At 41.1% G+C, this 22,422-nt stretch overlaps 1 protein-coding gene across 1 annotated transcript in view; it reads right to left on the reverse strand.

Moving 5' to 3' along the window:
* NKAIN3 (sodium/potassium transporting ATPase interacting 3) overlaps window positions 1-22,422 on the reverse strand; it is a 235,146-nt gene that overhangs the window by 46,043 nt on the left and 166,681 nt on the right. The window contains exon 4 of the mRNA XM_056854473.1: window positions 10,614-10,811. Coding sequence (XP_056710451.1) covers window positions 10,614-10,811 — 198 coding nt within the window. The remainder of the gene's footprint in view (window positions 1-10,613; window positions 10,812-22,422) is intronic.

The raw sequence follows: 22,422 nt of genomic DNA on the forward strand, positions 1-22,422 counted from the left end.
CAAGACTGTAACCAGCAAGACCCCAGATAGTTTCTTACAGAAAAGTATTATGACAAAGCTTCTGAAATCTCAGTTGTGAAATGACAATCCAGTTTGAACTTTTAATCCTTCCATGATAAAATAAATAATGAACACTGCAAACTAATCTGAGACCTCACAGACAAGAGAAAATATTCCCTTCAGTGAACTCAGTGCATCATTAAAAAAAAAACACCTTTTATCTGTGCAGGATTACTTAGATAAGGTTCCTTAGCAGCATGCTTCTTTTTATTATGTTCCCTATAATAATATTCTGACTTAGTCCCCACACCCCTCACATCTCCATACAGTGGCATCAAAAGCAGTTTGATTCACAAGCTCTTCCTGCCTTCTTCTACTGTACATGAAAGACAATGTATGTGCTAGCAAATTCGGTGGTTATTTGACCACAGGACTCCTTTGCTCTGCCATTGAACCTGCCGTGTTATATTTAACACAAGAGAAAGGAGACCAAGAGGGTCACACTGGTAAACCTTGACGAAGAGACCTGCGAGCTCATAAGTTTCAGATGATTTTCATTAAAGACTTTCCCACAACACACTCTGCTGCCTGTGATGTAGACAGAGTGTCAGCTGTGTGCTGAATTTGTGGTCTGCAATAAACTAAATTGTGACTTGTGTGAGAACAAAATAAGGCAATAAAACGAGAGATTACAACACCCCATAATCCTGGTAGAACTCCAGCCCTACTCAGTCTTCTTCACTGTTATGCTACATGATTTTTAAAATTAGCTGTTAGTTCCAGCTGAATAACAGAAACTGCATGTAGCAGAAGTTCCATTCACTGTGTAACAAAATTGGAGATAAAAATAGCATAATTCTTGTTTGCATCAGACTTAATGGAGACCTGTAGAGCTTTACTGGTCATGCAGAAGTTTTTTCTTTAAAAATATCAGCCATTCCACATATTCCAATACTGCTAATGAGTTTTTGAGAAACCTGTCAGCTAAACGAAACTATGTGACTATCGGTCTTGTTTTTTTCCACCACAATGATTACAAAACAGAGTTTCATTTCTGTGTTCTTTTGTTCTATGATTCAAGGGTCATGGATTTGTTTAGAACAGCAGTACTTTTTTGTGTGCTCTTCCTGGGCCTGGCTGTTGTTCCAAGCCAATTAATGAGACAAAAGTAGTAAAAATGAAACTCGAAATGTAAAGGGAAAAATATTTTATTTAAGTACGAATTCCCCCAACATCAAATTATCCCGTGCTCTGTGTATTATTTCTAACAGAGTGAATAAGTTACCCATCCATCATGAGGAATTTTACTCTTTGGCATGGTCCCACTGGTTTTGCACCTCGCCATTTTATTGCAGTTTAGGACTCACAGAGCAGTTGGCAACCTGCCACATCCCAACTTGAAGCTTCATTTGTTACTTCAGCCTAGTCTCAAGAGTGATGGATTCTTCTTTTAAAATAGTATTTAATGGTATGCTTTACAACATCCCATACATTTTCAAAATTAGAAACATAACTGGAAGAACAGAGGAAGAATAATTTCTATGCACAGGAATTATTGGACAGTTATTCCTATGGAAAAATGTGTACCAAAAATGATTTACAATTCTGGGGGGAACACACACCTTTCCCCAATAGATCTCTCTCATTTTATAATTTGGGCTTGTGTGCCCTGATTCTTCTCCTCACAGTGACTCAGTCCCAGATAAACACAGCTAAAATCCCGGAATACTAATCATTAAAAAGATTCTTAACAGTGCAGTCCTTCAGTCATTGAAATCAATGGGATTAGCCTGCATTAATTCTGCAAAGGACTCACTGTAAGGAACTGTGCAGCAGGGTTTATTCTAAACTGTTTTACCTAGGGTTGCCAACTGCAGCTGGGAAATTCCTGGAGATTTGGGGGCAGTGTCTGGGGACTGTGGCGTTTCAGGAGGGAGCTCATTGGGGATGTGATGCCCCAGAGTCCACCCTCCAAAGCTGCCATTTTCTTCCGGCCAGTTGATCTATGTAGCCTGGACATCAACTGTAATCCTGGAAGAACTCCAGGTCCCACTTTTGGGTTAGCAACCCTGCCTCCTGCAAATGCAGCTAGTACATTTGCCCCCTTGCCTCCAAGCTTTTGTAACCCAAAGAGAATAACAAAAAAGGAAGGGACAGGGAGAATAAATGGAGGTGGTGGAAAGTGTCATCAAGTCGCAACCGACTCATGGCCACCTCACAGTATTTTCAAGGCAAGAGACGTTTAGCGGTGGTTTGCCATTGCCTGCCTCTGCATAGCAGCCCTGTCCTTCCTTGGTGGTTTCCCATCTGGGAACTAACCAGAGCCAACACTGCTTAGCTTCTGAGATCTGATGAAACAAGGCTATCCAAGTCAGAATAAATACACAGTAACAAAGGAAGGTAAAATAATAGCGAAAGAAGGAAGGTTGGGGAAATGACAGAGGGAAAAAAGCAGTGGGGAGCAATAAAAATGGAGTCCCTTTGAAAATAATGGAGAAGGGGCACTCGTCTCCCTAATATCTGTGGATGAGATAACCCCTATTCCCTAACTGAGCTCCCACTATTATCATCCCACTATTATCACTGGATACTGAGCTCCCACTATTATCATTTTATTTTGGATTTGCTATGGATGACAAAAGGGTTCTTGTTCCTGTGAAAAATGCACAAGTTCTGTTTCAATTTACTGTGATGTCACACTAGAGGTTAATGGAGGTCTCTTCACAAATGCTCCTAAACTGCACAGTTGTTGTAATAAGGAGATTATATATAACAAGTGGGGCCCCACGAAACTCGTCGGTGAATCCCATCCCCCCCCCCAACCACTTACCTTAGAGCCCACGTGTCTGCAGCCACCGTGTCTGGGGTCTCCAGCGCTCACTCACCCACCTGGAGTGGCTTCGGGCAACCAGCAAGAGCAGGGCGGAAGGCCTCACTCGCTCACCCGCTCTCCTGGAGTGGCTTTGGCGAGCAAGTGAGAGTGGGGCTATATGTGTACGTGGGGGGCTTGCCCGCCCAAAGTCGCTCCAGGTGAGCAGGCAAGGAAGACCTCCCCCCACCCGCTCGTCTGAAACCACACCGGGCCAGCATGGATCCTTGCAGTGCTGGCTGCCATCACCACTCCAACAGGTAAGAACATTCAAGTTTGAAAAAAATCATCTGTTGGGGGTCAGAGTGCCCCCTTATCTGCAGATTTAAGTACCTGTAGGCAGAGGGGCACATGTGGGAATTAGATATATAGATTTCCAGCATTTTCTGGAATGAAGTCTAGGGCCAAAACTTCATATTATCAATATAGCTGATCGCCTTTTGTGTCTTATGGCCTGCCTGCTTCAGTCTGTCAAGCACAAGGTAGCCAGCCAAGCACTGGCAACTGGGGGGGGGGGGCGGTTGTGGGTGCGGGGAAATGTAATCACCAGCACTCCAGTGGCATGACATCACTTAGAGCATGAACCCAGAAGTGATGTTATCAAGTTGGGGTGATGCTCTAGGTTTCCACTAAAACTCTACTGAGTAGCTGCAATAGTGGGAGCTGCTAGCGGGATTGGCAGCTATAGTGGGAGACATGGCGGCTCTAAGCCTTACAGTCTGCTGGGCCCTGCTGAGGCCTTGACCCCTTATGAGAAACTGGCAACCCTGCCTCCTGCAGGGCCTGAGTTCAACTGGACCTTCCAGAAATTTACTCATGAGATAGGACTCTCCTTCCAGGACAGGTGAAAGACAAAACAAAAGAATTGTGGGAATGCATCTCAAGAGTTTGGGGCCTAGCCTGTGACTAGGGTTTTGTTGTGGGTCACCTTCCAACACCTCCTTGTATGAGGAAGAGACAGAGGAAGCTAGCCCCAGCCTTTGGATTCTGCAGGAAGACTTGCCAGACCAAGCACAGACTCTGTCAGGTGCAGAGGGGGAAATCTTAGACCAAAGTCAGCGCACCATGCTCTCAGATCTGCAGCCCAGGATACGAAACTGAAGTAGAAGCGCTGCAGCCCCAGGGTCTCCAGAACCCTTGGAATGCTGGGAAACACGGAGCTGGAGACAGGCGCAGGACCAGAGCCATAGCGCATGGTTGGCAGCCTAGCACCAGTCAACCTCTGCCTGTGAGCTTGAGTCACCACAGGATTAGGGAGGAGTGTGGGTTTGAGGAGAAGTGCTGCTGATGCCCTCCATGACATAACTCCCCCGCTCTAGGAGTTCTCCCAATCTCTATGGTAACGGCTACAGAGATTGGGGAAATTCCTGAAGTGTTGCAGTGACCAGAAGTGATATTGCCATGGCCACAACATCTGCGCCCCCCCAGTTTTATCCCTATGTGACAGCAGGGGAGAGTTGGTGGGGGATGGGAGATAGGTTAGCCTACCTGTAACTAGGGTAGCCATCAGGCCTGACCCTTTAGTAGAGGCTTAATGTGTGGAAATGAGCAGCTGAAGCTCCACATTTAGACTCCACGGGGCTTTTTTTCTCCAGGCAGCTGCAACTCCACCAGGCTGCCTTTCTGAAGAGAGAACCCTAATTGAGTTCCAAGAGCTGAAGATGTCACTTTAGGGGCTGAGGAGAAGAACCAGGAACTGTTGGAGACCAAATTTTGACTTGCTTCAGTTTCATGTGAGGAGGAACAAAGGAATAATAATGTCATCTTATTTTCTGAGTATGTTTTGTCATTCTATATAGCAATTGTATATCTACACATATTATCTGAGTTCAGTATAAGTCAATAAATCCTTTGACTCAGTAATTAATCCCAAAACATACTATTAGTATAAAGTCATGAATATTGAAAGAAAACAGTATTTGCCTACTTTTTTATTTCTTGCTAACTTTTTTCATCTAGTTCTTTCTAAGAAACAACTTTCCTCCTTGTTAAGTTCCATATGCTCAACTGCCCCCAAATTTGCTTCACAATGCACAAAATACAACTAGCTGTATGTTAAAATAAATTATGCTGTGCAGGCATTCTGTATGTCAGATACTAGGGTGGAACTCAACCTGGGACTCCTAGCAGTCCAAGCTCAGCACCTTTCAACCTGTATCACAGAGGCAGCCATGGCAGCCTGCATATGACCACCACTCTTCCTGGGTTACCTTTCCCCCTTGCTCTGAGATCACCTGATAGATTTCTTGGACCATGAGCTGGGACCCAGTCAGAAACCCTCAGGCACTTTAAAACCTAGATTTGCTAACTGCCACCTTAGTCTGGTGAGCTCATTGGCCTGTGAGATCCTTTAGCTCTTCTGTCTAACTCAGCCTGAACTCCAAGCACTGTACCCTGTGATTCTTGAATAATTTATCATCATACACATGTGCCTATGAATCAGCCATGTCACACTGGACAGTGACCATGTGTGTGCAGAATCTTAACCAAGTTCTGATCCAGAGAAGAACTTCCTGGAGACAATGACATTTAATTCCCAAACATCATAAGCTGGTAAAAAGCTAATTTTGTAACACATATTTATAAACTTTGTACATTTTCTTTTTCCCCGTCTTATGGCTACATAATGTACTGTCATGCAGTGGGAAAGCTCTCAGCTTCTAAAATGGTCAACCACATAAAGCACAATGAAGGCCTCAAAAGTTCTCAAAGTTATGTGGGCACAGTGTAGTATGGAAATGTGTGACACATTATTCATGATATCATCAGACCCAGTAAATGCCCATGGTTGCACATTGCACACAGCCCTCCAAAATGCAAAGGAGATTAAACTTTACCTAATTGAAACAAATATTGTGTTGGATCCTACATATCCACTGTGCTAACAATGGTGTTTTCTCTTGGCAAAGGAAAGTTTTGCCAATGCAACACGATGTTTTGCTAGCCAAAGGCTCCTTGTGCTAGAATAAGGTGCCACTGTTAATGGAATGGATCTGTAAGATCTAACCCTCTGGAAAAGTTGCTTCCTTGGAAAACATGTCTACTGTTTCACAGCAACTGAAAAACAACTTTTCATTCATTTTTAAAACAATAATCTAGTAAGGTCATAAAGCAATCTTGAACCCAGAAGTCACAGCATTTAATAATTAACAGGTACCTCACACTTTCCATTTCAATGGCTGCTGTACTAGTTTGCTAATTAAATGGTTGCTAATTAAATTATTTTACTTTGAAGAAATAGCATTTGACCACAAAATGTCATTACTGTTCTTCACAATAAATAATCCATGCAAGGCAGAAGCTTTGAACACAGTAGGGTAGAAATCATTAACAAAATCAAGGAAACAACATGATACCCTGCCAAAGAATGAACAATTATGTTTAAAAGTGCAAATCATTTCTGTAAAAAACCTTGAGGAGGGTCAAATCTTTTATTGTGCAATTTGAAGCTATGGAAAAAAAGAGAAAATAACTTTTGTCATGATGCATGGGGATTCTTTTCAATGCCATCCTAAAAACATAGCTACACCCTTCAAAATCTACTGAAATGAATGAGCTTAGAAGGATGCAACTCTGTTTAGAATTGCACTTATAGCTTATCTTAAGTTTCATAAGAACTCTACAGATGTTACTCAAGAAGTATCTTTCAGAGTTTAAAAATGGAAGTGGACTTCTTATAGATGTCCTAGCATTAATTTGTTTTTTAAATCAGTGCTGCTGGGATATGGGTCAACAATGGTTGAATGCTGTAGGTTTTAGATAATGACGTGTATCTTAGGTATTTTTATCACATTTCACCATAGGGCTTCTTCAGCCTACAAACCTTCCTCAAGTCAAAGGAGCATGCGTGAATGCTTTCGCTGCAAGAAAGCTCCCAGCGGCACTGATCCGGATTATAAAGCAAGACATTTGCCTCGCAAGCTAGAGTCTACTACTCTTTCATGGCATAGTGACTGCTGATGCTTTTTTCCAGCGTGTCACAAAAGATACAGCTTGTTTGGAACAGCTATATAGTGTCTAAAGAACTTTTTGACACGGACTCTATGGGAAGGGTATTATTATTATTATCATATTAGAATTGTTGGCATTATAGGTTGTTGGTGGTATAGGTTTGTTGTATTTTTCATGTTTTTCATGTGGTTTCATGTGGTTGTATGCATTGTGTACCTGTACATTCAGTATCTGTCTCTGTTTGAGTTATAGCGATAATATAGTGAATATATAAGGTGATTTTGAGCTACATGCTGTATTTTGTTTTGAGTCACTCTCAGTACAGCATAGGGTATTGTTTTGGATTGCAGCCACTTTACACCATGGCAAAAAAAGAAATGGCAACATGATTTTACTTTACAATGTGACAAAAAACAAACAAACACCCGGCCCTTCTCTCTGTTCCCTTAGTGAAAATTCTGGTTCACACTCTAGTCATCTGTTGTCGTGACAGCTGCACCTTTCTCATCTCTAGTTTGTTACACTTCAGCCCCCTGTCAGAGGTCTTCTGCTCTCTCAAAAGACTCCCCTTTTGCCCTCGCTGCCTCTTTTGCCTAGAATTGCCTCCAAAGTATCTGTCTTAGGCCATCTTTTTTCAAAAGCCGCTTGTTCCCAAGATGTCTTCAGCACAAACCCTGTGCTGCCCATCCTGCACAGAATGCCCCCCCCCTTACTGTAGTCTACTGATACATGCCTCTGTGTTGGAATATCAAAAGTGATTCATAGGCATTGTGTAATAAAAATATAAAGCGGATTGTTTAAAATTAAACTAAGCCTTCACTAGCATAATTGGATTGACTATACAGCCTTCCCCTGTTTAGCCCCACCTCCACCTCCACCCTGTGTCTTGCCTCTGCCAAATTTTAAATTCTAAATGGTTTACTTGTATTTTGTAAAGTGCCAAGCACGCTGATGGTCCTATGTTGTTTTTTATTTATTGAATATAGTTTTATTAGGATTCAGTGTTGCAGATGGGCAGCTTGAAATTTATGGTATGCCATGAACAAATGTTTTGTCCTCTTATCTTGAGCTGTACTGAACAGTAGACTGATGCAGATGTAGTATTCTGCTCCATGATTATACTGCAATGACGATACAGGAGTGGGATGCAGGATCATGTGCTTGCTATGTCCCCTCTTTTCTCAAGTGTAAATACCCAGCATTCAGTTGAACTCTAACAAAAAGTTTTCAGTGACAGATATTATGGCTAGAGTTCCTGCTTAATCCAGGATCTGAAGTAAGGATCTGGCAGACAAATTTTAAGGGTGAAGGGAGGGAGAGATCTGGGGTTTGTTGTTTTATTCTGGTTTTAACAGAAAATGTTTTTTAATCATTACTGTAAGCCGCCTTGAAACACAAGGAAAGGCAGGGTATGAATGTTTAAATAGATAAATAAATCTTTAAATTATCTCTTTAAGCACGTCAGGTGATTAGGGTAGCATTTATCCAATGGCCCCAAGACTTTCCACTTCTCCCCCCTACTGTAGTCTACTGATTCCTGCCTCTGTGTTGGAGTTGGAATAACAAAAGTGATTCATAGACATTGTGTAATAAAAACATAAAGTGAATTGTTTAGAATTAAAATGACTTCTTAAAGACGAATATAATAAACTGCTGTTACAAGCAAAGTCTCAGAAATTATATGCAGTAGTCTTCAAAGAATGTTAAAGTTCCTTACTAAGTAAGCTCACTATTTTGCTATTTCACCGGTACAAATGTGAGCATGTTAAAATTATTAGTTACACCAATAAATTTTTTTGTTACATTGTAAAATGGCTTGTTACATTTCTACAGCTTCATGAAAATAAGTTATGTTCTAACTGTGCAAGGAGGAAAATTATATTTTTACAATTGGCTGCAAGCAAAATAGTATGTATGCAGAGAAGTGTTTTTTTTAAAAAAATCTGTGAATGTTTGGCTATAGTTCAACTACATTTTATGGTTCAAATATCATTTTAGGGAAGAACTTTTACCCAGGAGAGTATTTAACAGAATCTTAATTACAAAGACGTGTTTCAGGTTAATAAGAGAAACCTGATCTACTTGAACACACTTAAATATATTTATGAATTATCTACTTAGTTAACACAAATGGGTGGAAATCTAGCTTCACTCAATACATCTGTTGCTAAACTTCAACTTTCTGCCTTCTGTATTGCTGTTGACAAAATATAATATATAATAAAATACCTTAATACAATAATCTGTAACCCGTATTATGATATATACTACATGATCAAGGTAAAGTTACTGCTCGCAAAATGAAGGTCATTGTGGTGTTCTCTGGTTAGTAAATAATGCAGAAATCTTTATTCTATAGTTAACAATACTTTATTAACATTATTAACCAGAGGGCTACATCTGCAGAGAGCCTTTCTGCTTGGTCCCTAGATGTTCCTCTGCCTGATACCACATCCCTCCCTTAGTGTCTGGTTGTTCCTTCATACTAGGGGTTGCCAACCTCCAGGTACTAGCTGGAGATCTCCTGTTATTATAAACTGATCTCCAGCCAACTGATCTCCAGATCAGTTCACCTGGAGAAAATGGCCGCTTTGGCATTAAAGTCCCTCCCTTCCCCAAATCCCACCCTTCTCACGCTCTGCCCCAAAAACATCCCCCTGGCGACCCTACTTCATACTCAGCTCTTAAAAAAACCTTTTCCGTACAGTCATATTACCCAAGGAAGTATAAGACTGACACTATGGAGATACAGATCCCTCATAGCAGGGGTCCCCAACGTGGTCCCCATGGGCATCACAGTGCCCTCTCACACCTTTCGTGTGTTTTTAGAAACTGGTCAGGGCCAAGTAGGGCTTTGCCCAGCAAGGCTTCTGTTTGGCTACCAGAGATTTGATTTGTCTGTGCACCTTTTAAAAAAATGTTATTTTGGCAGCAGCTGCCACTACTACACAAAGATCTTCACTAAGCAGACCATTTTGTGGCTAGCTCCACCTCCTACGGAAGCCATTCTGTGGCAGCGATTTTGTAGCTAACACACAAAACTTTACTGTTCAAGTTTTTAAATTCTAGATGCTAGTGAAAAAGCAGTAGTTAATTCAGAAAGTGAGCCTCTCTTGATCATAGACAGGAAGGAAAAGAGGCCATTCCATCAGAGCAATCGAACACTTTAAACATTTTAATAGGTAATCACCTATATCTGACGATCCCACATAGGATGACTTTACATTGGGAAATTCCGGTTCCATTGATGTTTTGAAGCTTCTGCTCTGGCAAATAATTCCACTTTGACTAATTGAGGCAGCTACTGAATTGTCTTTACCATTCTTTCTTCTATGATATCTTTGGCTGTGAAAACTGAAAGAAGTGGTCTGTTGCTCCCAAATATTAGACATATATCTGGGGGTTATTATCACCAGGGTAGATGCAGATGCTTCTAGTATGAACGCTTTCAACGTACAGAATATTTGTACAAAATCAAGCAGCCAATGTGAAACATCGCCATCTGATAAAAAGAATAACTACTTGTGAAGGTGTGATTCGGTTTTGATTTTAAAAAAAATGGCTGGATCTTTTAAAGCACATTTTAAAAACATGTATCCCTTGATGATATATTTAATGCTATTTCATAGTACAAAGTGTGGGGTGGTGGTGACTTTGGGGCCTTGAGTTAATACCAATATCAAAGTTGTCTAAAAGTATGGCAATAAGCAGCAGTTGAAAAAAATGTGTAACTGTTATAAGAAGGCAGCATAAGCATGGCATAATCTGATTTTAGTGGTGAATGAACACTTACAGAGAGAAATATTTGGATGGCACTGTGAATGACCTCTAGGTACTGGAAGTCAATGATGCAGCCTGTCACAGAGACATAGGAAAAATCATCTAAAATCCCAGGAGCTGAAGGACGCACCACTCTTCGTATGCAGCCTGGCCCATGTTCTCGCCACCAGGACCGATGCATTGAGATGTTAAAGGTCATGAGGTCAGTTTCCTAATAAACAAAGGAAAAAGAGGATAAGATCTTTTGTTAGAATCTCTGTCCTACTTACAAGAAATAGTACATTTCCCAGGCTGTGTGAATAACCATTTCTCAGGGACCGTGACTTGTTGGTAGTGATCCAGTTGCCAGGGAGGGAAGGTACACAGGAAGGCCTCCAGAGGAACATCACTACTGCTTCTTCCAGGAAGCAAATGGGAAGGTAACAGAAGTGGCAGAACAGGGAATGCTGAGGGACTGCAAGAGGGACAAGGACTTCCCAAGGTATTGAAAGAAGGTTTTTGTACCCTGCCATGCTCCCAATGAGGTCAGGATAAAGTGTGGAATTTGGAACTGGGCTCAGAAGAAAATGAGGAATTTTCTGGTAGGGGAGGATAATAGTTTGGTTTGCTGATCCTGGTTCATGCCAAAGCCAGAGTTATTTTCCTCCTCCCTTGAAGTAACACGTAAAGCCAATCTGTTTGCCATCATTAAAAGAAAGAGAAACATCACAGCCGTACATTGCTAATAATGAAATTATTCTCTCTGTTAAATAGAGATGGAATTTGCACAATTTTCTTCTCCCATTACATTAGCTTCTCCATATGCAAGGAATAATCTACTTGCCAATACTTTGCATTTTTTTCTTATAAAACCTTTTCCCTTGGGCCTTTTCTCCTTAAACAGTTGTTTCTTCTCACTTAAGTAGTTCGGTACAAGCATTTTTTGTACACCTGTGTATTGTTACTCCTTATTTTCTTTTCTTCCCTGTTTATGTGGTTTTGACATTGGTGCCTAGGTGTTCAGGAGTATAACACTAACATGATGATGATGATGGTGGTGGTGGTAATGAACTTCTGGAATATATCCCTTTGATGCAAATTAATCCTTCAAAAGCAAAATGTTCAGATCAGATAGTCTCATTCCCCGTTAAAATGATAGATTGAGTCATTAGATTCTCATCACTTAATAGTGTGCTGCAATGCTTCCCTCACACATACTGCCATTAGTGGAGATGAGCTGGACACTTAGAAAATATAAACTTCTTTAAACTATTCTCTGGAACTATCTAGATCAGGGGTGTCGCACTCATTTGTGAGGAGGGCCAGATATAACATGAATGACTCTTGGTCGGGCCGACTATATGTACCAAACAAACAAACAAACAAACAAATAAATACCATACAATGTAATGCCAGGTACTGGAGATACTTGCCAGCCCAGATCCAGAAGGGGAGGGCTGCCTTGTCTGGTGAGCTGGCAGCGGGCTCACCTGCCCAGATCCAGATGGGGTGGTAGTGGATGCCTTAGCTGGTGAGCTGGAATCAGGGCTCGCCAGCCCAGATCTTGCAGGGAGGGCTGCCTTGGCTGGCAAGCTCGCCCAGAATGGGATGGGGGGAGGTGGGGAGGTTGGACCGCAAGCCTGCTCGGGCCTTGCTGCGCCTAGAACGGGAAGGGAGGAGGTGGGTGGGTGCGCGCGAGCCTGCCTGGGCCTTGCTGCACCCAGAATGGGAGGGGGGAGGAGGGGGGCATGTGAGCCTGCTCAGACCTCACTGTTCTTGGGAAGGACGGTGGGGGTGGGCGTGCGAGCCTGCTCTGGCCTCGCTACGCCTGGAAAGGACAGGGGTGTGGAGAAAGTGGGTGGGTTGGTGAGCAAAGCCAGAGCGGCCCTTCCCAGAACAGGACAGGGGAGGTTTGCTGGCTGGGAGAGTGGGGCTGCTGCGGCCCCAGGAAACCCACAAAGGGAGGGGGAATGGGGGCTGGTTGCCTTGCCTTGCGGGCCGGACAAAAGCCCTCCGGGAGCTGGATCTGGCCCAGGGGCCGCATGTTTGACACCCCTGATCTAGATAGCCTAGCAGAAACAGCAGTACAGGAATACAATGGATATAAGAAATCAAGTATATGCCAACATTGCAGTAGCTACAAAATATAATAGAGACCCTTACTAGTTATTGACCAATACTGTCTCAAATGTATGTGCATGCCTCTCCTCAGCTCATTCTCTTGATCAAACCTGGGAACATTGCTGTAGTAACCCTGTGCTAGAGTACACTAAGCTACATTTCCATGCACGCATAAGTGGTGGCAGAGAAGGTGATATTTCGTGGCCTATGCCACTGGGGAGCCACAAAAGCCCCATCTTAGTACTGGTTGTGGTTGATGGGTTCTACATGCCAACTTCCTGACTATTAGGCTCTGGGAAGTTCTAACACGGGTGGTGCTGTGGGCAGTTCTTGGAGGAATACTTATGCACTGTATGAGAAAGGATACATTTCTGATACATCATAGAAAGGATACATTTCTGAAACATCACCATGACATTCTGACCATTCTCACATGTCTTCTATGAATGTGGAAGCACTACTAACAAGTATTATTGTGACTAATGGCTCCCAAAGTTGAAACCAGAAAGTCTTTGAGAGTAGGTATCATTGTTGTTATGCTAATTTCTGTTTCTACGGCAATGGTTGTCTTTCTTTTTTGGTGCTGGCATGGCTAGCAATCTCACCACCACAACACCCACCTTTTTTCTAATTGGGATGGAGCAAGCAGCAGACCAGAGGAGCAGATAAATCAGTCCAGCTTTTAAACATGATGCTACTCCATGCTTTTTTGTGCTGATGTCACAAGGACACCGAGCCTTCCAAAATCAACACTTATTTTCCTATATAGGTCTTATGGAATGGAAAAAAACATGAAAGGTTCAAATAAATGTAGTCTGGGACATTACTATAAAAGTTCTCATGCATTATGATGTAGGACAGGATAAAATAGCTTGCATAGTTCTCAAGAAAATGTGACCACCCCATAAGTATTTATGAAGAAAGAAAAAGGAGAGCTTGAAACACTGCTAATATTCATTGTAATTTTAATACCACTGAATTTCAACTAAGATAAAGCGAGCCCTATTTGTTCCAGACTGGTAACGTCTGTTGGACAGTTTTCATTTGATGGGAACTCATATCAGCAACAAAAAAAGTTAGTGGATGAGTGATAGATGAACAATGAAGTAAATCCGAAGGTGTGAAAGATAGTTCCTTTGGATATTGCAAGGAAGCAGCAAGGCATGAAGGATGAATGACTTGTGCTTCCCCTCCCCCTACACCTTGGGTATATCTGAACAGGAGAGAAAGAGACAAGACTCAGAAATGTAGGGCAAAGAAGCACAAGTCATTCATGTTCTCTTTTCTCATGCCCGAACTAGCTCTTTTGTCACAGAATGAAAGTTCTAACAACTTAGCTGACAACTGCTAGAAATAGAATGTTAGGCTGCATGGACCCTTGGGTCTCATTCAGCCAAATTGTGGTTGTTGTTTTTTTTGGTCTTATTTCAAAACTAAAACTTACATAACAGATAATGCATGTCTCTATAATTGTCCTCCTTCCTTTTATCCCCTTTCAAGCTTGGAGAAAGCAGAGCTTGAACCCAGTAGGTTACCACCACTTTTGTACTTATGAACACTATGCTTCATATTTTAGTGGAATAAACTTCCTGATTGCCGACGTGGCACAGAATAAATATGGCATAAAGCTTATGCAGAAAATTCTGTGCTAACCTCCTATTATGACCAGATAACATGTCTTACTTTAACACTCTTAGAACATATTTAAAATTATCCTACTAGGTAAACTCATTTGCACTCAAGAATAATTTGCAATGTTGTTTAAGAGCCAAGAAATACTTTGAACACTTTGGTGCCTTTCAATGTTCCTTTTGTAAACTGTCCCTGTTCCCAGAATCCCATAGAAGGCATCATGTTTCGTTTGTAGTCTTGCTATTTGTAGCTTCACTTACTGGGTTTATTGCTGACCTTTCCTGAAAGTGTGATAGGGTAGTTCAAGAAATGTTCAAGAGTCCAATAGCACCTTAAAAATCAACAAAATTTCTGGCAGGGTATGAGCTTTCGTGAGTCATAGCTCACTTCTTCAAGTCTCTATGTCACCTTTATGCCTCTTTAGCATGCAACATTTAGAAAAATGCTTAGAACAACACTTGTAAGAAGAACCAGCGACCAGTAAGGCAACAAGTGAGCTTGGTATTTAAGAAATACTTCCATGAATTGCCCTGTGCTAGGTTATTTGTTTCAGGAAACTCTGTGTTGCCAAGAAGAGGTTGTGTTGATCTGCAATAGCGCCCCCCCCCCAAAAAAAAAATTAAAAGAAGAATGAACCATAATCCAAAATTACTGTGAACGGGTATACAACTAAAAATTGACAATATTCCTTGACAACGTATTGTTAAACAAGTAGATAATAGATGAACAGCACAGCTAGTAGACTGTGGCACCAAAGAAAAAATAATGGACCAATAACATGACGCTTGCGTGCATTTACCCTTTGAAAATAGGCTTCCCAGGTCAAACCCACAGATTCTCTAAAGGTTTTGCAGCAGTGAAATATGATGAAGCTGCATCCTTCCAGTGGGCCCATTTCTCATTCTATCCTCTTGCCAGTTGTTTCACTAGTCAGTACAAGAGTGTTCTGGCAACAAAAAGAGGATGATGGTAAAAGACTGAAGAAGCATATCTAAGTCCTTGCAATCCTGATAAAAAAAATGCATGCAGAATACACACACAGAGAGGGAAGACCTACCTATTTTGAAACCAGGCAGCTAGCCTATTTCTATCTTTTAAAAATATGATCATTTCCCCATAGGGTTGCATGCTCCAGGTTGGGAAATACCTGGAGATTTTTGGGGCAAACCTGAGGAGGGCAGGGTTTGAGGAGGGGAAGGACTTCAATGCCATAGAGTCCAATTGCCAAAGCGGCCATTTTCTTCAGGTGAACTGATCTCTATCAGCTGGCGATCAGTTGTAATAGCAGGAGATCTCCTGCTAGAACCTGGAGGTTGGCAATGTACTGTTTCCTTATATTGCAAGTTCTTAATATTTCAATGGTGAAATGCTATTGACAGAAAAGGCAAGCAAAAATTATTGGCACAGCATTCTAAGTGAAGTGTGAGACAATTGTAGCACAACAAATTGCCCTTAATTCTGCCAGATAGCAATAGAAGACCCGATATACAAAAATTGACTGGAAGCTGTTAATGTCAATAAGAGAAAAAAATAGTCCAAAGAATTATTAGGAAAATTGAGAAAAGGAAAATATGAGAAACAAAGAGAACGTTTTGATAGTGAAGCTTTTTGCAATGTGGAATAATTCTCAAGAACGTGCTCAGTGATATGCACATAATAAGCATTTGCTGGAAAAATCCTGGCTGGAAAATCTACTCCTGCTCTACTTTACAGTATAACTGTTCTGTATATATTTAATAAACTAGCAGTTAAGCAATAATAATTTAAGCAACTCACAGTGCTATTCTAAAAGGAGTTATGATTTTAAATCCATTAGAAAGTCCATCTGCTAAGGATGGCACTGCTAATGCTGAGGTCTAGATTTTTTTAAACCTGAAAATCTTCACTCATATGAAAGACAGATGTGGGGGTTACAAAGACTACGAGAAAATAGTTCCGGGGTGATTCTTTTGAGGCCAATAGGTCTTGCTTGCCAGCTCACCCAGCATTTTCACCATTTGTACCACATATTGTAACTTACTTTATCTTCTCTTTAACATTTTATTTCTATTAAAAGCATTTAGCATTTAGGGAGCAAAAGTTCACAGAGCGTTGGCAATTAGTAAAGTTGTTCCTGTTATGCTGAAGTATGTGGAACTGATGCATCAAATTTGCACTGTGGGCCTGTTTCATTTCAGCTCTAAAACAACACATGGACAGTAACAGTGTGAGACAGAAATACGGCAAATGGCCACCTTCTGTAGAAGGGAAAAAACCCAACTATTGCCTAAGTGACTCGTAGGTCATTTATGCATGGGAGTTTTTCCTGAGGTTCGCTGCTTGCTGGACCCACACTTTCTTGTTGGGAGTCTATGCACCGGCAGTCTCCAAGCTCAAATCAGGAAGTATTTGAATTCCCACCCCGTGAAATGCTGCTTTGTAATTGGCTGTAGTGAGAGAAAAGTTTTCCCCCATCCGAAACCCAATTGCTGCATAAAAAAACATTTTAAGACCATTTTAAGAACAAAAACAAAAAACGGAGCTATTTGAAAGGGGGGGGTAAACCCAAGCCTCATTTTTAAACGACTTATGCTCAGAAAGAACTCAGAGGAAGCAGGAAGTATTTGAATCCCTGCCCCTTGTCACACTGCTTTGTAATTGGCTATCTGAGAGAAAACCAAGCTTCTGCGTCCTGAGCTTTGCCTAATGCATGGGGATTTCATGAGAGCTGAGCTCAGGGGAAAGGGAAGAATTGGGTTAACAGAGGGAGGGGAAGTCCAGGGATTTGTGAGGGCTGGCAGCAAAGTCATCTCTAATGGAGGGAAAACTCATGCATAACTCCAAGGAACAACCGAGACAGATGGAGGGGGGGTGAATGTGAGTGAAAGTACCTATGCATAAACAACCCTAATTGCAGGCATTTTTAATTTAATAATGGGAGCATCAGCAAGCATCTTCCCTACTGAGAGCTGCAATTGGGTTTTAGAAGAAGATACAATAGGCACATTAAAATTCAGAGTGAAAATTCTCTTTGAAGTAACTGATTTCATCACAGATCATGCTAATCAAAACAATCCAAGAACTAAAACATTTTTTTTAAATGCAGCAAATTGAGATGGATAAAAAGTTTTCCATAGCTGAAGCTGCAGAATGTCCTTGGCTGGTGAGATCTGATACATATGCATTATTGCTTTTGGATGCGCATAAATAAGGATATTTCAGTGTGGAAGAAGCAAATGTCTGTTAAGTGCAGGATATGACATCATAAACATCCATACATTACAGAAACAGCTTAAATAATAGGGAAATAGATTGCTGCCATGAGTAATCATTACTTATCAATTGCTATGCAATGACAGATTGATTAGAACATTCCTATAGTTCAAAAGACTGTAAGCAACGACTTTAAAGTAATTTACCCTCATAAAACAGTCAGTAGCTTTTGGAATGACTTAGTGTCTTTTAACCAATATCTCACATTACATTCATCTGACTGCAAAGATCCTTGGGGATCTGTAACTCTAGTTGTAGCTTGAATTATAATGAAGTAGGTCTAACCCTGTCTTTCACTTCTGCAAAAAAATATATATTCCAGGCTGTTATATATAAGGTCAACCTACATTTGCAGAGATATTGCTTTCACTTGATCCATTGAGAAATGGCTGTATAAAGAAGAAAAGCATGGCCTTAAAGAGATAGTGATGTTTTTGTTTATTTGTTTGCTTATTCTAGGTCATAGGCTCCTGCTGCAGCAGCCCCACCTGGTACTTGAATATATTTCCCCGATATTACCACTCCTGGATAAGGTTACCAACCTCTGAGTGGTGGCTGAAGATCTCCTGGAAAAGCAATTTCACCAACTCCTTTCCAGTCATTCTCAAGGACAGGCTGCAAGACACCCAAATCTGTGTATTTGATCATGCACACCTCGGCTCTTGTAAGCAGAAGAAAATGCTCCTTCACTTGGAAAACTGAAGCACTAGACACAAATCTCCATTTACAAGTGTCAATTATTTGTTTCACCCTAGCTAACTGTCTAGTATAGTGTCAGATGCTGTTAGTTATGAAGGGTTAATGGAAGGTTACCATGGACAACCTTAAGCTGCAGCTGCTGGATTTTTTACAGTGGCTTTTCAAAATACTTGCTTTAATACTATGTACACATTAATCTTAGCTTTGGTACTAGAAAATGGGCAGTGAGTATGTGTTTTAAAGTATTAAAAAAATAGCAAATGTCAGATTAAGAATGGTCTGGAAGAACAACCAACTTAAAAAAAAAAAGGCCCTCCCCAGACACCTTTTCCCCTTTATCTCAAGAAGACTGTGTGTGTGTGTGTGTGTTTGTGTGTGTGTGTTAAGTGCCGTCAAGTCACTTCCGACTCATGGCAACCCTATGAATCAATGTCCTCCAAAATGTCCTATCTTTGACAGCCTGGCTCAGCTCTTGCAAATTGAGGACTGTGGCTTCCTTTATTGAGTCAGTCCATCTCTTGTTCGGTCTTCCTCTTTTCCTGCTGGCCTCAACTTTTCCTAGCATGACTGTCTTTTCCAGTGACTCTTGTCGTCTCATTACGTGACCAAAATACGACAGCCTCAGTTTAGTCATTTTAGCTTCTAGGGTCAGTTCAGGCTTGATTTGATCTAGAACTCACTGATTTGTTTTTTTTGGCAGTCCATGGTATCCATAACACTCTCCTCCAACAACACATTTCAAAGGAGTCTACTTTCTTCCTGTCAGCTTTCTTCATTGTCCAGCTTTCACACCCATACATAGTAATAAGGAATACGATGGCATGAATTAACCTAATCTTAGTGGCCAGTGACACATCCTTACACTTCAAAAAAATTTCTAGCTCCTTCATGGCTGCCCTTCCCAGTCTCAATCTCCTTCTGATTTCTTGGCTGCAGTCTCCCTTTTGGTTGATGGTGCAGCCAAGGAATAGAAAATTTCAGTTTCCTCATTGTCAACCTTAAAGTTGTGTAATTCTCCTGTAGTCATTACTTTTGTCTTCTTGATGTTCAGCTGTAGTCCTGCTTTGGCACTTTCTCTTTTAACTTTCAGCAGTAGTTGTTTCAAATCTTTGCTATTTTCTGCCATTAATGTAGTATCATCGGCATATCTCAAATTGTTAATGTTCCTCCCTCCAATTTTCACTCCATCTTCATCTAAATCTAATCCACCTTTCCTAATGATATGTTCTGCATATAGATTGAGGAGATAGGGAGATAAAATATATCCTTGTCTCACACCTTTGCCAATTAGAAACTATTCCATTACTCCATATTCTGTTCTAACTGTGGCCTCTAACTGCGGCCAGAGTACAGGTTGGGCATCAAATCAATCAGATGTAGTAGCACACCCATTTCCTTTAAAACCAGCCATAGCTTTTTGTGATCTAAATCTGTACAGTGAATACATGCGTGTCTTTGTGTGTATGGGGAGAGTATAATCATTTTCACTGGAAGGGTATATGACTGTTTGTCCACTCACTCTCACCTGATTCCCATCCTTCCAACCTCCCCCTTCCCACGTAGCTTTTATCCACACTCCACACTGATCCTATAATCCCCAGCATTATCTTTTTGGTGGTCAAAGGGAACCCTCTCCTCCCTTTTTCACCTGCAGAAAAACTGGTTGGATCCAACCCTACAAATGTAAACACATACAGCTCACTTCCCAAGTTTGTGAAACTGGATTATTAATGGTATGGGCAGTGCGTGTTGTGAAATAACATACACAAGCTGGTTTTACAATCCCAGTGGCCTCAGAGCATAGGGGAACTGGCGATAAAAGTCTCTTGCTATCCACAGGAAGGTAAGCATCCCCATTTAGAAGGAGGAATCATTTACCCATTTGACCATTACTTTTGATGTCCTGACTGGAGGGGCCAGGGGAGCACCATGAACCTCATTAGTTAGATGCCAGCTGCTGAGAAACCTGGGGACTCAGTCCCCATTTTAAGATATGTCAAACTGAACCCTGTCCAACTGGACAAGGGTTAAAAGATTCAGCTTACTCAGTGCAAGCTGCACAAGCTGAGGAACTGGGAACTGTCAAGAAAGCTGACAGAGGTCTCAGTTTATAAGCTCTAGCTTTTTTGTGCCTGTTTTGCAGGGAGAAATGCCGGGGCAAAGTCAGTGACCAAGGATACTGCTTGTTATGGTCCTTTTCTTCAATTTCTGTAACACCTTTGTTCTGCTATGCATACCCATTGCCTCTATGTTCTTTATTGTTAGGAGTGTTTTCTAGTTAAATAAAGATCTTGTTTACCTTTTAAACATCTCAGTTTGTGCCTAAACTGCTCACCCAGGGACCTAGCCATTAATTCCCACAAAGATTAAACACTTGTCCAAGCTGGAGGGTTAGAAGGCAGGAGGGGATAATTATTCAAAATGCACACATACACACATAACACCCTGCTCTCAGTGAGCTGGGCCACTGAGAGAGAGAGTGGAGGGGCTGGAAAGAGCAAGGGCCTGGGGTTTCTCTGAAGTTGGTTCCAAACCATCACATGCTTAAGTAAAAATGTCCCAGGGGACTTTTATGCATTCTCAATATTCTTGCATCTAACTTCCTGTTTCTTCAAGGTTTTTTTTTTCCAGTTCTGAATGCGTTTTGCTCCCTCTGATGAAGCATTTCTCCCTGCATTTTAAATCAACAGCATTTTGTGCTTGATAAAAATTGGTGTTTTACCAAATTGACCACTACAGGGAGCAAAACTCTTGCAGAACTGAAACCTGCCCCTCAAAGAAACAGGAAGTTAGATGTCAAGGAAACTCAAAAGAAGTCCAACGACACAAAAGAGAACCCAGAATGCCCTGTTAGCTTCAGCTCTAGTTCAAAATATCTTTACGTGTACAGTTGAAAATAACATACATAATTCCTGAAATCAGTTTCATAACCAAGTTAACTGAATGAACAATTCAGTTAGTGTGTTTAGCCAGTTATAATTAAGACTGAAGTGAAGAATGTAGAATGGGATGGGACTTAACATCAGCTCATTTCCAATTATTTCCTCTACCATCTCACTAACGTACAAAAAGGTCATACTAGGGGACTGTATCACATTCTATTACAAACTTCTGTGTAAATTAATGGAAATTATGCTACAGCAGGTATTTTTGGGTTTTGTTGCTTTCATATACCACCTACACACCAATCACCTGAATTTAGTATATGACTTTCTAACCTATGTGGGTTTGGTGACATACTTGGAAATTCCCATAAGCGCCACGAGAGCCATAAAGTTCTGAGATGTACTTGTCAAGGTGCCTTCACTAGGTGAATTTGTTCAGGATCAGCAACTTGGGAAACCTCAACACTGACAGTTCTCTGAGGGATTCAATTAAGGCAGTAGGACGTTGAATTCCAATTTTTCTTCCCTGGTCTATAAACAGAGGGTCTCTACACGTTAATCTACAACATTTTAACAAATAATTTGTTATTTCTGTACTGCTCTATTTTTTTCAATGATTAATTACCATCTAACCTGCAATTTTTATGACAATGTTGATTTATAGAAGATTGAGAATAAGAGTTAATTATCTACATGTAAAGGTATAATTTCATCCACTGGTACACCATAATTACCAAGACACTGCATTGTTAAACTGAGGAAATATGATTTGACAGGAAGTATTATCATTGTAATTTGTATTCCAGAGTCAGAAGGATTAGGACCCATCCCACAAATTAGATACCATGCTAGTTAGTTATTTTAAATACTTCTTACAAGACCTTCAAAATAAATCAGTATCCTCACAGTTCATTTCTAACAAAATAGACAGCATAACAGAAAATCAGTATCACTGAATATTATCATCACATGTAAAATAAAAAAAACATTATACTCATCGGCTTGTGAACTAGCAACATTCTGCAAAATTCAAAACTTACTTGCTGACATGAATACTGATCTGTGGCTTGCAACCTTGAAAAATAGCTTTAAAAAAAGTTAACCAAATCTCACCATCCTTTGTGTGGCTTCCCTCCTAGTCTGCCAAAGGCTCCGTGTCCTTCTCTGTTGTGCAGGCCCCCTTTCTGTCCTCAGCCAGTCTCAGAAACCCAGGTGTGCCTCTATAAGTCCTTCCAACCCTTTGGAACGGTGGCA

Source organism: Euleptes europaea, chromosome 8 (assembly GCF_029931775.1).
Source record: "Euleptes europaea isolate rEulEur1 chromosome 8, rEulEur1.hap1, whole genome shotgun sequence".
Classification (NCBI taxonomy): Eukaryota; Metazoa; Chordata; class Lepidosauria; order Squamata; family Sphaerodactylidae; genus Euleptes; species Euleptes europaea.